Genomic DNA, 18,671 nt, shown 5'->3' on the forward strand with positions numbered 1-18,671 from the left:
CCCTTCCCCATTTATGATTCTCTGTACTGCACTTTTGTAACTTTGTAGGGAGCTAGCAGAATTTAAGGGTTTAGTTACACTTTAACATTACAAAGCAATTTCACAACAGAGGCAGAATCTATAATCTCTATATTCAAAGCTAAAGCGTCTCCTAAGTGGTACAATTTCCATCTAGAAAAGTCAGAATGGCTTCATGTGTCAAAATAATACGTGCTACTTTGTCTTCAACAGCGGCATTGTAAACAGTACAAATAGTACAGCCTCACAGGAGAATATAGCACAAAGTAATTAGATGTTGTAGTACATCACCAGCACGGTTACGTTATTTTTATAACCAGAGGTGATACACGACCATCCTAAAAATAAAAAAAAAAGCCTTATCCTTCCTCTGCCCTGCTCAGTAAGTATATGGCAGCCCACATTTTCAAAGGCAAGACGGTAAATCAGCTGTGAAGACTGTGACAGCTGAGGATGTGTGTGTCCCTGTGTGTATATTTATGTACTATATACGTTTGCTCATCTGCAGAGGTTCACATTTGCACGTGTGTGACTGTCCGTGTGTCAGGCCCGGACTGGGCGTGGTGTCAAAGGCCTGCAGTCAGACAGGGATTCACCCTGTCTGACTCGACTGGCTGTCACCTAATGAGATATGAGCAAGCCTGCATTTAAAATGTGGAGGACAGAAAACACATGCATAAACAGAAGACTGGCTAACCAATGATTTGTCTAGACGACTTCAGAGTCTCTCCATAACAGTGTTTAAGTTATGACTGTGTCACTGTTTCCTTGTTGATTTGCAGCCTCTGAATCTGCATTTGGTTGAGTGACACACATACGCGGCATATTGGCATTGTTATTCTGTGCTTTGCTGCCTTATTTTTGCTTCAGATTTAGCATTTCTTTTGTCACTCCTTGCATCAGGAGACAGCTGAGATCTATCATGTTGACATTACTCTGAGCTTGCTCTGAGTTCAGTCATTACAAAGGGAGGAGGCAGGACTACAAACGCTTGGAGTCCAATGAGCCATGTCCTCACACTGATCTTTCTAATGCCATGAATGCCCAAACCACAGCGACAATGAGCAACAGTCCACATTTGGAGGCTCATCCCCATTAGCCCTCACTCAGCCTGTATCCATCTCCACATTCCTCTATAGGCCGAGTGTCAGGGGGTGATAGGCTATGCTAAATGTGATGCATTAGGTGCCAGCGGGTAAACAGAGGCTACCAAAAATGTTATTGGTGTCCTCTACAACAGGATCTAATGGAGGTCCAAATAAAGAATAAAGGCTACAGCATGTGTGTTGCAGTTTTTGGATTAGTGGCATTGAAGGGCATTCTTTCCAAAGACGAGGGGACTAAAAGAGGGACATCGCCAACTGCAGTGAGATTCCAGTTGATAGAAAACGCCCCAAAGAGGGAAGAGACCTAATCGCCGTCGCTTAAAGAATGGAAAAACGCGTGTGTGTTTGTGAAGCTGATGTTTTTCCAGCCCATCTGGAGCCATCATAGGCCTGTCTGTTGACCTCTGTCGTGAAATTGGTGACGCAATGACAGCAGGCATTACTTTTGATTGACAAGGTGGAGTGGAAGCCGAGGCGTGAAATTAACAAAGTCCTCGACTTCGGATCACACTGTCTGGGTCTTTGTGAGATAAATACACAAGTAGTTCACTAATTCCTTGGATGTTTCACAGAACAATTTTGAATATGTCATATTTCAAGAGCATTTCAAGGATTCAATCATTCATCTATATAGAGTAATGTTTTTATAAATGCAGAAATTATATTAGCTCAACCTTTGGTTGGTACGAGTCCATTTACCATTTACCATCTGGTGTTATTAATGACAAATCAGACTGCCTTGTCTCCCTCTAAATTTTGCATGCCCACCCATTGCCGCCATTAATCATGGCTAGCAAACACTAAGCTATCCCAAATGCACTGGGCATGCAAGACGCCTATGAAAAGCCTCATCCAAACAGACTCTGACATAGACTCAAGGATTTCCCAGGTGTTCGGGAGGCATGACATCACATCGCCTCTGTCTGAACACAATGACGACTTTGAGAGGTGCCGGTGAGAACAGTCAGCAAAACAAGCTCGACACCATACATCAACAAAAAGGCCCCTTCTAAATAATATGGAAAGTGGAGATGAGAGCCAAAGCAGTTCACAAGCAGCTGAATCCAGTTAACGCCTGGAAAAAATTATAGAAACATTTGACCGGGGGGGAGTGGAGGGAACACACCAATGTCTGACAATTTGGAGGGGTGTGTGTGTGTGATGACAGCTGAGGGGGGTATACATATTCAGAGAAACAACATTCTTTCTCACAGCGTGCAGCATGTAGACATGGACTCTTAGCTTGTCTATTTTTTGATTCAGGGACTCTGGAAACAACTGGGTGTTTGTGTGCGAGCCCTAAGCTGTCAGCTTTACCTTATTAAAATGTCATTGACTCTTAAACTGCATATTTATGCAGTGTTAACCAGCGCCTGATGGCAGAGCTCGCATATAGTTTCGTTCTGGCTGGCAGGCTGAGTCAGACAGACTGTGTCACCCAGAGATAAGCTTTATTACACAATGTATGCACAGGGCCTATTTGATTGATGCTTCTCCATTATTATTATGTTCTGGCAAGGTAATGTATTCCAGGCTTCCATAAAAGACCAGTTCTAAATTAGTTGTGTCAAATTGTGGCGGCAGAAGTGTTGGCCCTATCTCTCTTATCTATACATCGAAATGAGGTTGTGCTGACATTGTGGTTGGGGGGAGGCAGAGGCGACGTTCAGTGCAGTTGCAGCAGCAGGAAGCTCGGCAACCCTGGATTTCTTTCCATTAAATGATAGCTCTTTCAGTCTCTATGTAAGATAGACTTTCAGTCCTCACACTTCCAGGGTATCAATTAAAAAGCGCGGGGGAAACAACCCGTGGCCTGTTTTTGTTGGATTCCTTTGTACCAGCTAAGCTTAAACGGAAAAGAGAAATATCGGAAACATCCTTGATATCTATTTCACTCCTTGTTTTAGGTGCCAAGTATCTTAAATCATCCCTATAATAAGCATTTTCAAAGCAATGGAGCTGATTCCACTCATGCATCTGCATTCCCCATCCTCATTATGTATTATAAAGGGGAGTTGACGCAACCTTGGCCAGACTTTTTTCAGCATTTTATCACTCTCTGTCATCCTACGAGTGGTAAAAGTGATATGAAAGGTTGTGTTACGACACCATGTTTCATTCTCATTTCCCCTCCTTCGGGAGTTCATCAGAGTGAGAAGGGAACTCTTCTTTGTCGGTCAGACTTAGAGTTTTATGGTAAGGTGTGTGTATGGAATGTAACACTTTGACCTGGTTGCGAATTGGAAGAAAATGAACAAAGCATAGCACCCACCCACATACATACACAACACATTGGTGCAGTGTCTTTATCCTGTGTGGGTGGAGAGAGCAATATGTTTGGGGTGTAGAAGGGGAATACTCCTGGGAAACATCCACATACCTAAATGTTAGCCCAGATGTGGTTCTGTTTCGATTGTCAGAGCAGTCACATCTGTCTCGGCTCTGCGATCCGTGCATGTGGGTGTCTCCGTGTATAAATATGTCTGTGTGTGTCAGTTTCCCAGCATATGTAGCTGTGTATATGTGTCTGTCTGTAGTGTACACTATTTGTCTGCATCCTCACTGGTGCTGATGGATCTCAGTTAATGTTCTGCAGCACAGGGACTCTCATCCCGTAATAGCTTTAGCAGTTTCGCCCTGTGAAGGGTCCACCTGACTTCAGCATAGCCTGGGGTAGTTACAGTTTTAACAGTTGAGCACCGTTTATGGCTTTGATGGCTTTACTTACTCTGCAGTGATTAACTTTAATTGACTTTGTTGTAAAGATAGACATTTAAGACACGGTTCTGCAGTTGAAGGCTGTGCTAGCCCAACCCGAGAGAGAAACGAGGTTCAAATACTATACAGCTTTGACTGATTGGTGCATTTGAAGTTTGCACATTAGCCACAGGCGCCTTTGGACATAGACGGCATTGAGAGCTGCACTTGTTTACTGTGATGAATGATGCATCTCTTCACTGAGTTCCAGGTTTTAATGGGTAATGCAACAACAGTTGTGTAATGTCTTCAGTGGCTCTGGAAGAGCTTTGTCAAGTCTGAAAAAATAATGACATCATCAGGGTTATCTCAGCGTCGGTTCAGAGACCAAACATTTGTAAAAGAATGAATTTTATCATAAATAGAATTAGGTTTTAAATGGTAAAAAAAATAATTCACTGTTCTTTCTTTCTATAATTCATAAAATGTAACATTTCTAAAACCCCATATCATCAGGAATGTAAATGACAATTCTGCTTTCTATTGGATTCTGAGTCTCTTGCTCCAACATGCAACTGTAGTCTGAGGGAGCTAATTGGCACCCCACTTAGAATACCGTATCGAAACTTTACCGCAAACCTGTTTTTAGGTGAATCAGTAGTTCTGATGCATGGTGAAATTACGTCTTCTCAAAAAGGGAGCAATTATAGAGTTTTCATACCCAACATAACTAAAGGTCTGTTATGTTAGGAGCTACTTTGAGCTGCAATACCTTAATAGTACTCTGACAGACAACAATTGCTACATTTTTCAAGCCAAAACAATCATTTTGAGGCAGTGACTGCAAAGAGGTTAGACAGACCCTGGCAACCACACGCAAACAAAGCCTCATCATTGCCTTAAATGTGCAGCAGCTAACAAGGTATCATCCACGCTTCAGCTGTTATTAACGAATCATCCAAGGCAGAAATTTAATTAGACTTCTGAGTTGTCTGAAAAAAGTCGGCAAATGGCCGAGAGCTCAGATTATCTCAAGAGGGCACCTCTGTGCCACATGCTGACATTAACAAATAGTCTTCATTACATATTTTCCATGTGACCAGGCGAGATCTTCTCTGATGTAAATATCGCCACGGTGAAGCGAGAGGTTACGTCCTCACCTAAGCATGAAAGATGAAAAAAGCAGTCTTATCGGCAGTGAGAGATGGCAAGTTTATTGTCCAACTGACAAAGAAAAATCACCTCAGAACATAATTTCCTACTCATCATCTCTGTTCAGTAACGTAATTTCAAATGGGAGTTAGTGGTCATATGAAAGATTTAGACATACTTACCTCCCTACACTTATGTAATCAGATCTAATGTGGCATAATGATCAAATAGTTGCCTCTGAGTTATTGTTTTAATCATTACGACAAAAATTTTAATACATTTTAGACTCAGGGAATTACTATGTGGCCTGTTGCATGCAGTTATAAGTGCTGCTAATAAATTGCTGAGTGTATTAGTCTTCCTCATACCCGTCAGGATGTCTGGTGGTGACATCAGATGTAACGTGATCCCTTAAAATATCTTCCCAAACATACTCACAGACACGCTCTCGCCGCCAGTCATCCAAGTTCTCATGACCTCTTTGACGGGGAGGACCAATCTCAGGTGTTTTCAGAGTGTGTGTTTCCAGCCTGGGTGCACCTGAGAACAAAAAATGTCTCAAATCTGACAGCCATAAAAGGTGTGAGTTAATATTACGGCACACCTCATATGGTCCAGTAAAAGATGGAATGCCTGTGGGGCAAAATGTAAGGAAATCAATCTCTTTCCAGTCATTTCAACTGTCCATTTGTCATTTGCAATGGAGCCCTCTCCAGAGGTAAGGCAATATCCGCCATATCCAGCACCATAGTCTTTGTCTATCACTGCATCTCTGCTCATATACCATTTTGGGAGTTCATTAATGGGAAGGAGGGTGGGCTAGGATCTCCCAAAACAGTCTTTCTCAATACATCATGCTGCACACTGTCAGGTTTCCTGACTCTGACAGCAGCTGCCCCCTCCATCGTCAGCTTTGCTTTCACTGAGAATTATTCCATGCACAATCATCACACAAACTGAGGGTCTTGTTTGTCTTGGACGACATTCCCGACTCTCACATGTCCATCAGGGTAGAGCCGGGGCTGACCCGCACCTCAGCGTGGTCTGAAGACCACACAGAGCTCATTTATAGACAGAGGGTTTGAGGTGTCATGGCTGGGACTGATATCGCTTTCAAAGAAAACAGGTGAGAGGGACAACATGATATTACTGGTCTGTGAGGTGTACTAACTGTGCAACATCACACTCTGAAAAGTTGCTTTAAATGGGTCTGATTGCTATGATATCATCAAAGAAGTGATTTAGGTCCCAGTTGTGGTTGTGCAACATGCCTTAAAACCACAACATCACATATTCAGTGCTATAGCTAATATAATTTCCATATGGCCTGTGATACTATATTTTGTCAGCTATTTCACATGAAACATGTTCATTTGCCAAAATAAAGACTGTTGCTGCTCAGCATGTACTGTACTACATCAGGCCGAGGCTATTCAGTGGAACAGAAGCACCACAGAAACGTCATAGTATTGTTGAAGCCAGGCAGAAAAACACCTGATTCAACAAATGATAGCTTTAATCGATTCTGCTCGGGCTCCATCATCGCATTACAACAGCAAACAGCATGTAGATATCCTGGCCAGATTGTAGGCCCTGACCCTCAGTCCCACACAATTTCAGGCTCAGTTAGCAACATGGTTAACTCAAACTCACAGTCAGAGGATCTTTGCTTTGCGACTACCCTGCCCTGTGGTGGCTGAAACAACCCGCAGCCTAGCTGTCGTCTTTGGATGTATGAGCAGATACTTATCTGCAGGAAATGGCAGATCAGACTTCCACATATTGCTTTTTAATGAACACAGCACGCCGCTGTCCAACGGGGCTCTAATTGGCTCACATGTGACGCATCATCTGTGCTGGTCATTTGGACGCCAATATCAATCCCATATCACCCAACACCATCTCCACATTTTGGCCCTGTCCCAGGCACGAAGCAGGGTCAAAAGGTCAACATGGTGCGCATTTATTCCTGGACTCTGTGACTCTTTTGTGTAATGATGCTATCATCTCTTCCTGCACACTGGTTATAGAGGGCAATGCTGCCCCAGGCTGAGCCCCTAAGAGAGGCAGAAGTCCCCAAAACATTGTATAAATTATACGTGATGGGGTCCTTCATGAACACAATTTTCTGCCAAAGTTGGTGGATTAGTTCTGATAGATTTCTGTATTAGTGTTTTTGTCCTTGCACTCAGTTTGAAGTGGGGCTCAGATGGAAAAAACATCTGATGACAGTTGTGGTTGTTTGCTTAGTTGTGATGCCAAACAGCAAATAATTATAATGTATGTAAAATATAATATGTTTTTGAGTGTGAAACTCTTCATAAATCATACCTCGGGTTATTTTTTTTTTTTTAGAACTTTAACTATGATTGTTTATTTAGTAATATTTAATGTTACAGAGAAATATTTAGATTTGAGATATAAGATTTGAAAGCAAGGGCTTTTAAGTATTAAGTATTTAATATTTATCTCATGTTAAAACAGTCCAGATTTTTAGCTCCCTGGTAAAATGCCCCATATGGAGCATGTAAAGGTTGTTTCATATAATTTAGCTTGACTCAAAGTCACCATGACAGTATTTCCTTGTGCCAAGTGCATTTGGAGATTAATTTGGACGATTGTTCTCCAGTATGTGATACAACATAGCCAGCCGTATGCGCCATTAACCTTTTTGCACCCACACCAGCTTGTCTTTAAACCTGATTACTGGGCTGTAGAGATGGACCTACAGCCACACAACCTTCTAACTAGAACAGCACCTCCCCTCCCCTCCCCTCCCCTCCCCTCTACACCCCGTCTGCCTCTCTCATAATCAGCTGCATCCTGCTGCCTCTTGGAGGAAGGAATGTGACACAAAATGTAACACACCGCACAAGCTGTAAGGCTCATTTCAGATACTGCACAAGGTTTCATTTATTCACCTCCATGTATGCATCAATTAATCATGCTTTTGTTTTTAAGCATAACCAATGTTATCAGATTTTGTATCATAATATAAAATTGAGTTTCAAGTTACTAGCATACTATACATCCCACACATAATATATATAAACTAAATCATAATGTGCTCCCATTTTAAAAAAAAAAGACTGAAAACCCCTAATTATGTGCCATCTCCTCCTCTGCTTGTGGCAATCAACAGCAAACAGAAATCTTAAGATAAAGCATTGATGAATGGAGTGTAATTGCTTGTGTGCTTAATGCAAATTGGTTGTATGTTGACATTTTTGAGACTGTTTAGAGAAACAGCCCACTTCAGATGAACATTAATCTGATTAAGAGCACAATTTATTTGGGTTTCCGTGCTCAATAGAAACCCTTCCTGTTCAGCGCGCGGCCTGCCAACAAAGCAGAAGAACCCAACCTCGATGAATGGCCAACAGCTGTGTATATAGAACGAGTACATTTCCTCTAGCGGTGAAAAAAAACACCCTGTTTCAGTAAAACATTGAGTCATCGCTCACACACCATATACATATGTGCTAGTACAGTGTTTAAAATTTGCATGTATTCGGTAATAGCATAAACAGGTTGTGTACCAAGAAGGGGGTTCATCTTTTCTCTAAAATTGTCGCATCTAAATGTATTTACTATTATTACTATATTACTGAATATAGATTAGGTTTAAGTTAAATTATAGCCATCTGGGTGGTGCGTATTGTACTGTATAATTTTTAGTTTTCTTAAGTTCTTACTAACATACCTAATTAAGCTCCTAAGTGGGCAATGCCATTTCAATTTTATTCAAAATGAGATGGTTTTAGGAGATGAACTTCTGGAGCCAAGGAGCTGCTCGGCTTGTGTGGAAATTTGTGACGCTGATCTTAGTTCAGGCATGGAACATGTCGTAAATTTTATCCATACAATTTCCATGTGTAAATCTTTTTTTTTACTAGCTGCATCTGTTTCTAACCATGTTTGCCACATGGACCATTGTACGTTTTTTTTTAAATAATATTTCAATATACAGCATACATTTAAGCAACTTATTAAATTTATATGGCATTAAAATGGGCTGGTTGTCCGAAGCTAAGGATGAATATTGTCCCAAAAATAAAAAAAACTGAATTTTATCGCCACGGATTTCAAGTCGAGAAACGTAAAGCCATAATATTGGCAGTAAAGATGTCTCCTCCAAACTGACGGCTCCCAAACCTCAGTTCATAAACCTGTCTAGAGATTATGTGCATGGCTGAGACACACAGTCTAACTACTTGGCCAGCTCAGCAGTGGAAACAGTTTCTGCATGAGTATATTCTCACTGTTGATGGTGCATTTGAGAGAGCCAATGCACAAGTCTAGGTATGGTTTATACATTTTTATGAAACAACAATCACATTCAGATAATTCAGCCGTTCCTTATTTGGTTTTGCCTTGGCACATGTTTGCTTTCCCATGGCATGCCCTGAGAATTTATTCAATATGCAAAGTAAATGCATGATTATATTCAAAGGATAATAAACAGTTTGTGTTTGTATTCCCTTTAAACTTAAAACCCCAACCCTGCATCCAAGATTCCAAAAAGGCTGCGTCAGTGTAACCATAGTGGTGCAATTTGGATAAACTGTGAAGATGAAAGCCGAATTACGTTTTTACATGCCTTCTAGACTGCTTGCACATTTTTCTAAAAGCACCAATGTCTGGGTGTGTAATTACACACTAAATGCTGTTTTTTTTTTTAAAGGAAGTATGTGTCGCTGCACAAACATTAAACCCGACTGAAAATGGGTACATTGCACAAGACGCGCCCCAGAGTACCTACTCAGACGCCACTGATGTCAACAGTGCTATTAGACTAATCAATGGTCTTTATCAGCGGGCCCTTGTCACAAATGCAATATGTCTGTGAGTCGTGATTTTTCTTTTTCAGATTATTTCATTCTAATCATTTTGAGAGGCCTGAAGGGCTACAATCAGTGGTGGAAAGTGACTAAATACATTTACTCAAGTGCTGTACTTAAGTACACTTTTGAGGTACTAAAAGCATTTCCATTTTATTCTTCTTATACTTCTACCACACTACATTTTGGAGAGAAATTTACATTTATTTCATAACTATAGTTACTTTGCAGATTCAAACTTTTCATTCAAAACTTCATGATCATTTAAAAAACATTTGATTCATTCCTTAAAGGTTGAAGCACCCAATAGTATATAAAGTAATTAAGTAAATTGCTGCTACAACATTAAAATGCTGCATACACATGAGTGCACCAATAATAATGATTCAATAATATAATGAATAATAGTATGGCACTCACAGGGGCCATTTTTCTGCATTATGAGTACTATTACCTGTTAAACTCGAAGTACATTTTGCAATAATACATTTACTTCAGTGACATTTTTATTGCCAGACTTTTACTTGATAAAGAGTGCTTAAGGATTTGAATACTTCCTCCACTCCAATAATTTCATGTATAATAACACTTGGTAGGATATTTGCAATTTTGCATAATGCGAACTTTGATGCTATTTATTAGTGAGATTTATCAAAATGTTTTACTTGTAACTGAATATTTTTACCCTGTGATATTATCGCTTTTGCTTAATTAAAGGATCTGAGTACTTCTTCCACCACTGGGTGACAGAAAAGTCAGCTTGTTTTGAATTCTCTCCTTCCACATTAATCATGTCTTACCCTGCAGATTTATCTTGTGACCTCTCTAGGGGGTCCAGGCAAACCGTTTGGGAACCTCTATGTAGTTACTATGCTGTGAGGTGGTTCCTTTCATAACTGTGTAAATACATAAATAAATTATTAAAGTGTGCCAACACTTTATTTGACAATTCTAGACACGTTCAGCATTCAATTTGTCGTGAAAAGAAACTTACTTTTTTGGGCATCATTATTTTTCCAGTATTTGTCTATGATGAGAAGGAGTGTGAAGCCATTTGACCTCTGTGAGGGAATGCTGGGTGTCATCACAGTTGGTTTGAGGGGGCTGACCATCTCTCCAGTGTCAGGGAGACAGAGAAAAGGCACGGGGTGTGATTTGTTAAATGCGGGACACCCCCTTGTATTGTTTCGACAACATGGGGGGACATCTGGCACTGGCAATACAGCCCAGTGTTGAGGTCTCCATCCTCTTTCTCGAGCAGTGAGCTGTGCAGCATTGAAGCACTGCCTGAACATTCTCATGCTAATACCCAGAAAGCAGGAGCAGATGTGAAACATTTGGTTCTGTTCTTGTTCACTTGTAAAGAAATAATGTGCCCCGTTATCATTATTTCACTTTTTTGTTCTTCTGTGTGTCATAAAAAAGAGTTCATGGTAGAGGCCATCTCCTTTGGTGGCCTGACTTCAGCTGCATGTGGCCGCTGTCAGTGACAGAGAAATGGCCTCACGAGTGTTTTTCGAAGATGGAAGAGAATCATTTTGGCATCTCAAAACATGTTGCTACAGTGGAAGAACTGGGGACTGTGCACTAAACAAACATTCCCCCTGCAAGCAGACAGCTGTCTGTTTGTCCACAGAGGTGTGTGTGAGTGTGTGTGCATGTTTTGTTTTTAGCATGTCTTATGAGTTTTATGTACTGTGTGTTGTGGTGAATTTCAGTGTATGCTGTGTTCACAGAAACAAACAAAAAAGAGAGGTTGACCTCAAGGAGAATAACATTTACATAAAGGATTAAATAAATAAAATAATTGTATTGAAATTGAACATTTGCATGTACTTTGCAAGTTTGCAAACGTGTTTGTGACATGTCTCTTAGTGCGGTGTGTATTTCAGTGTGTCTATGCAGCATTTGTTCCACTTCAGAAATAATTACAAATTTATTTTGCAGTGGTGGAAAAAGTAGTCAGATCCTTTAGTTAGATAAAAGTACCAACACCACAGTGTAAAAATACTTCAAGACAAGTAAAAGTCCAGCGAAATCCTATTTAACATAAATTAATCATCAGCTAAATGCAATGAAAGTACCAAAAGTAAAAGTACTCATTTGACAGAAAATTTAGGTTTGTCTGATATGTTATTAATGTTAGTAGAACTGCAAATAACAATTATTTCATCAGTGTAAATTTAGCATGTTACTGTTGTAGTTGGTCAAAGTGGAGATCATTTGGAGTACAATGAATACAGTTAGGCAGTTTAGTTCAGTGGTTCCCATCCTAGGGGTCAGGCCCTTCCAAAGGGTCACAAAATAAATCTGAGGGGTCGAGAGATGATTAATAGGAGAGGAGAAAAGAAAAAACTATATACTGTAACAGAATTTTTTCTTCTGTTGGTATTTTTCATAACAACATTGTTATCTTGTCTATATAGATACTATCAACATGACCAGGTGCCCTAAGTAGACACTGCTTTTTGAAAGGGGGACGCACACTAGAAATGTTAGGCTCCACCGGTTTAATCTTAAATAATGTAAATCATTTGTATTTTTTTTTTTGTTTGCTTGTTTGTTTTTTAATGTAACATTTTAATTTGAAATGTAATAAGTAAGTAGCCTATATCTGTCAAATAAATGTAGTTAGAGTAAAAAGCACAATATTTCTCTCTCTGAAATGTAGTGGAGTAGATTAAATATTACTATTCAAGTAAAGTAATACCACAGAAATGTACTTAGTTACTCTCCACCGCTGTTATTTTGTACATGGAAACTAGCTCCAATTTGGCAGAGATGTTCCGCGTATCATTGTCCCCTCCCACCTGGAATATCATTGGCTCCTGCCTGCTCCTCTCTTCATCTCATTGGCCAGGGGGGTGCCTGTCAGGCAACCTGACGTGCGAGACAAGTTTACAACTCTATACACGTGCAGCTGGTACATCAGGGCTCGCGGTGGCATCCTACACAGAGCGAGGACAGAAGAGACCTCATTACCTGACAGCATACATTGTCTTACACTGTCTAGAAGCACCTGTCGGCTCTTGTTCTGCCTGTTTTCGGTCAGTTTCTCACCTGTGTGCCGCAGGTATCATTCGGCACTTTTCTTCTGGAGGAGACAGAGGTGTTATCCACAGCACACTGTGGATGAAGACTCACTCCTCGATTTCTTAATGGCAAGAAGACTCAATAATGTGTGCCTAGCATGGCTGTACCGACCACCAAGGGACCGGTATGGCTTTTAGCCGCATCAGTAAACTGGACCCCCCGTCCCGAGGCATCCTCAGGAAAGCGGCGGTCATGCTGTGCTCCCTCCTCACCTCTCTCTTCCTCCTGCACTGCCTCACCGACCGCTGCAGCACCACCTCACCCTCGCCGGTCAAAGCGTCCTCCAACCGGGCGGCGGGGCTTTTCGAGGAGAGGACTAAAAGACTGGTGTACGAATGGACCGCCGGGTCGGAGCTGATGGGCTACGGGGCCGCCAGACTCTCCTCCTCGCGGGTCCTCGCGGATGAGCGCGCGGGACAGGTATTGGAGCTGCCCGAGGAGTCTCTCATCTTGCCTCCTCCGGATTTAGTTGCTTCCAGGAAAGTGTCGCCGAGGTTTGCAGGTAAACTCAGTCCGCTCGGGGAGGGGAGCAAGAAGCTGCCCCAGGCTCTCATCATCGGGGTGAAGAAAGGAGGGACCCGGGCTCTGTTGGAGTTTCTCCGGGTTCATCCAGACATCAGAGCCGTGGGAGCGGAGCCGCACTTCTTCGACCGCAACTATGAGAACGGACTGGAGTGGTACAGGTGAGTACGTTTATAATGAATTATGTAAGGAGGAAAAACATTCCTAAACTGATAATAAAACACTTTTTTGGACCGAGCTAAATCCTAAACGTAAATTAACATTCATACTATCAAACTGAGGTAAGATCTATAATATTAGAACACATAATTAATGTCCCTGTTAAAATCTAGGCTGAGCTTCTGTATATTATTATTAGTCATTCAATTGCCATGATGATAGATTGTGTTTATCCAACTTTTTATTTAGCCTACTGCTACATCACTGATAAAGATTAGTCTACAGAACCCATAAATCTTTATTTCACATCTCAACTTTTATAGAAGTAGCTTAATTACTGCTGGATGAAGAAGCATTGTGGACAGCCTGTTGATTTATTACGCTACATTAGTCCTGCTTTCATTAGATCTTATCAGGCTGCTCATTTTGTTGCACATTTTAGGGTTGACTGCCTTTAAGTTGCTTGAGTTAGGGCCATAGTGGGATCACGGGTTGCAGCTTGATTAGGCTGGGAAATAAGACAAGGATAAATCCTAAGCATTTGAAATGTGTAACAAGTTTACATTTTCTTTGTTGGAGCATTCATTTTACTTATATAACTATCTTCTTGTGAAACTTCAAACAAGTTTTTTAAAACCTTTTTTTTTTTTTTTTAATGTGTTAATTTCACCTTTAATAGCCTACATGTTCAGTTGCTACATAACTTTTTTATAACCTTTTTGTTCCATTAAACTAAAAGACATTTATCACACTTGCTGTCACTAATTTATATTTTAATTATTAACATTAGTTGGTCAACATTAGTTTTTTGACCTGCTGCAAATCTGCAAAACTCTTTTTTCTTGCAAGCTACAGAACGTCTAAATAGAGCTTCTGATCTAAATAGTAAAACAGGTCGTCTTTTCTAAATCAGGCAAACTTGTGTCGACTATAAAGACGTAAAAAGAAAAAAACCCGTAACCAATAATAGTTGAAAAACAATATTTTATTGCATATAAATTCCAACAGTCTAAATTGTCGACAGTGTTTTATGGTATCCAGAGTAAACTGAACTGGAACCAGTGTGTGTGTGTATTTTTGTAAACTTCAATGGTGTAAAACTAGTTAACAGTCCTCTCAATCTTTTATTCCAAATCGGCATTTTCAGTCTGATTTTGCTTTTATAGAGTCAGTTTTCAGTCTTGCCTGACAAAAGTGAAACTTCAGAGAAACTCTGATCCCACATAAACACACATTTACTCTCCTTCAGTGTCTCCCTCTCCTTATGGAGGAATATGCTGCGTTTTCCTCGCTCAAGTCGAATTTGTGATTGATTTCATCTGTCACTGCGGGTGTGTGTGAGTGAGTGTTGTGTGTTCACATTTCCACAGGCCTGTGGGGAATAATGGCTCTCCCTCTCAGTGGTTCTCTGTCTAATGGGGCATTGCCGACATTGCAGCTCTGTTATTAAGAAGGATTAGGGCCATAATGAAAGGTTACCTGAGTGTCTCAGGAGGTATAATTCACCTTTTGATTGAGTTAACACTACACACAGCACCCTCTAAAAGCCTGGAGACAAAACTTTTACTCTCCCTCACGAACAACTCCCTCCAGACCCTTCTTTGCTCACCCCCTCTCCTCCCCCAAACACTCTGGCTCTCTCCCATCTCCCACTCACACACCTCCCTCTTTGTGCCTCTCTGAGAGTGAACATTCTCTTTTCGCCATCACTCTTTCACACCCTTCTGTTTACCTATTCATCCATTGTGGGGTTTTATATCCATGAGGGTCCCATCTATCCCGAGGAGTTGCCAAGATTCTCTGGAATTTGGACCGTGCCTCCGAGGACAGACCTCTGTGCCGGTTCCCCTTAATGTTGTCCATTTAAAACAGAAGGACCCTTGAATTGAAAAGAGGAATAAATAACTGTTACAACAGCGTGGCCCACTCTGCAGGAGTTCATCTTGTCAGCTCTCCACGACAACGTCTGAGAGTCTTCCCGTTCATAGTTTTTGTGTTTTGTGGAAGCTTTTGATTGAGTCTCATTTATTTGATGTTGATGGCTTGAGGTCACATAGAGGTGTTCACTTCAAAAGTGCTCGTCGAAAACCAGGAAATCAGTCTGATAGCAATGCTAAACCTAACCGGCCCCTCATCTCCGGCATCTCGTTTGCTCAGAGCTACAGTTACTGTACTGATTGTTTTAAGATTTCACTGCAAGAATGTTTGAAACCTATCTAACACGAGATGGTTTGAAAGCTAATGTGTCAAGAAACAAACTCGAAAATACTAAGAAGCAGCTCCACACATGTCCAGTGCATGTTAAGTAGTCCATATTAATACCATCGGTTAAAATAAAAAAATAAATGGGGTTTGTGCAAAACAAGACCAGATTTTCTGTGACTAATCACCGTGGCCAATTTGCTTGAATTATGTGATTCCTTTCATTAGCAACAGTGAAGCTTCCGTCTCAGGAGACTCTTTGTTTATTGTCAGTGCCGATATGTGTCCCCAGCATGAATCACTCGTCTCTGTCTCTATGGGAATGTGTGGAACATACTTTTAACACCTCTAAGCTCTCAGTGTGACGTGGCAACGTCTCCAGCCTCCTTTTCCAGCTTTCTCAGAATTATACTCGTCTGGCTTGTTACGGGAATTTCCATCAACTGCCCTAAAAAGTCAGTCGCACACCCAAAGCCTACGAGGCAAAAAAAATCTGTAATTTATTGAAACGGATAAAAGTGGCCATTTTGACAGCATGGCTGTCACAGCATGAAACATTGGTAGCTTTAAACTTTTAACTTCACTTTTATGTGTCCAAAGACTTCACATAGTTGGGTAAAATTCTGTCTCACCATCTGCATTTATTCAAATATTGGCAACGGCTTTATATATTTATTTTTGGGGTGTTGTACTTTCGACAAAAAATTTAAATTTTGCTTTCTGAATAAAATGTCATTCTCGAGTTTTCGTCCCGGAGACTTAAAGTAAATTCTGGCCTTTTGTTGAACAGGAAACCAACACCCGGCCCAATCGCCCAGTCAGTCAGTATTACATTTCACTACACATTTCTCAGCGGTGTATCCGTATAATCACATACAACCTGTTAGGCTTTTGTTGTGGAAATGGACACTCAGAGAGAACAAGGAGGTCAAGCACAAACACTGTGAACTAAAGCAGAGGTCCATGCTACAGAGTAGTCAGTATTATGTTTTTGGCCTGCTTGGGTTACTGAACGCCCAGCTTTCACCTGTCTAGACCTAGCCACAGTTCCTGTTTGATGTCTGCAGACCGGTTGGATTAGCCTTCACCAGATCCCTTAATGGGTTAATTACCCTTCATAAAAACATGTGTGACCCGTTAAACACAGGGGCAATGTGCCGCCAACTCCGCCACACGTATATTTAGCTAGATACAAACAAACACAACCATATTTAGTGCAGGAAAACACACATTCTTCTTTTTTTATGCAAGTATACACACAGACACACATACAACCAGGATTTTCATGTGTCTTACAGCCGTCTTAGACCACAGCTTCATTTTACACAAATAAATATCATGGGAATAAAAAGGTGTGTGGCAGCTTACAGTACGTACCAGCATATCTTTTGTGTAAGGCTGATCAGAGTTAGTGGGTCCACTTCAGCTTCTCCAGAAGTGTTTTCCTTCATGTATGCAATACTTAAAAGCACGAGAAAGCAAATGAAAAGAGTATGCTCAGCTAGCTGAAAAATCACATTAAATTAGGGGTTTCCCTCTTCATAAAACTGGCCTTATTTGAAAGGACGTTCTGTAATGGTAATAAAAAAACGGGTCTTAATCATAAAAGCAGTGACCCAGTGGGGATTTGTGTTAGAAAGCAGCAGTGCTGATCTGCTCCGTATTTCTGTGCTGTACAGTGGTCTGTGTGGCCAGACAGCTTCATATGTGAATATACACAGAACTAGATTTTTTTTTTCTGCTATTCAAATACAAATCAAGATCCAGATGTAAATGTGTGGACTGATAATATGTGCCCTTTTTGAGTTTAATTCCATGAATGTCTGTTTTTTTTTCTTCATTAGTGATCAGCATTTTTTTTCTACATTAGGCTAATGTAGAAAAACAATTTGACAGAGTGTCATAAAGAAAAGACAGAAAAGAAAAAAACTAAATAAAGTCACATTTGTCAAGTGCTGACGCTGAAAAGCTGTTGAATTCCCAGGATTTGAAATGAGGCAGACTTCCAAGTTTCTCATATGTTGGCTGTGTTTAGAGTGGGTGTCAATTAATTGGGTGGCAGAGTTTAAACTCTGGCCTTGTTTGCTGCTGCTTGACATTTCGCTTCATTCTGAGTGTAGAGAGGTTTGGTTTGGAGGACCAGTGGAAAGCATGACACAACTCCAAATGGGAGAGGCTGGATGTTAATAGTGAAGAAAGTCTTCTTCAGTCGTGTGTCTTTTAGGAAAGTAAAGTACATTTGTTGTAGCAGTCCCTCTGACGTAGGGAGTCCTATATACCTACATTTCTATAATTTAACACATGCAACTTTGTCTTGATCAAACCACACACTAGCTGGAATAAGAGGCCGTATTTAACAAAGACCGTGCCCTGTATGTGTGTCTACTGTGTGTCCATATATATACTTATGTGAGCATGCAGACTGTAAGCACCTCAAGTGTACTTTTGGCGCTCGCTGTTGCCCTTGGATGTAACCAGGCCAGGAATAAAGGAATGACATGTTCCTCAGGGTTTTAAATACAGCGATTGAGTTGAAAATAGTTTGGTCTTCATCACCCACTCCCGTTGCACCACACTGTATACCCCGTCTATAATATCTCACTTCGCCTATCTGGATTTATGTAACCATAATAGCCAAAAAATATGAGGAACATAATTTTTTGTTATGTGTCTGCGTGCGCAAACCCTTAAAATCTATCTCCGTGGTCTCTTTAGTGAAAGGAGCAATTTGTTTTAGCATTTCTCCAAGGCACAGTCGAGATTTTTAAAACAGATTTAGCCCATTTCCTCTAATTGATGCTCTGATTGATTTACACTACATTGGAAAAATACTAAGCAGAAGGGGAAAATGTGTAAAGTTCCCAAGAAATTTCGGTAGATG

At 40.8% G+C, this 18,671-nt stretch overlaps 1 protein-coding gene across 1 annotated transcript in view; it reads left to right on the forward strand.

Moving 5' to 3' along the window:
- Nucleotides 1-12,725: 12,725 nt before the first annotated feature.
- Nucleotides 12,726-18,671, forward strand: part of si:ch211-216b21.2 (heparan sulfate glucosamine 3-O-sulfotransferase 3A1) — a 30,582-nt gene continuing 24,636 nt past the window's right edge. The window contains exon 1 of the mRNA XM_051418437.1: nucleotides 12,726-13,590. Within this exon, the coding sequence (XP_051274397.1) occupies nucleotides 13,034-13,590 (557 nt within the window). The 5' untranslated portion in view covers nucleotides 12,726-13,033. The remainder of the gene's footprint in view (nucleotides 13,591-18,671) is intronic.

Source organism: Dicentrarchus labrax, unplaced genomic scaffold, assembly GCF_905237075.1.
Source record: "Dicentrarchus labrax unplaced genomic scaffold, dlabrax2021, whole genome shotgun sequence".
In the NCBI taxonomy this organism is placed as follows: Eukaryota; Metazoa; Chordata; class Actinopteri; family Moronidae; genus Dicentrarchus; species Dicentrarchus labrax.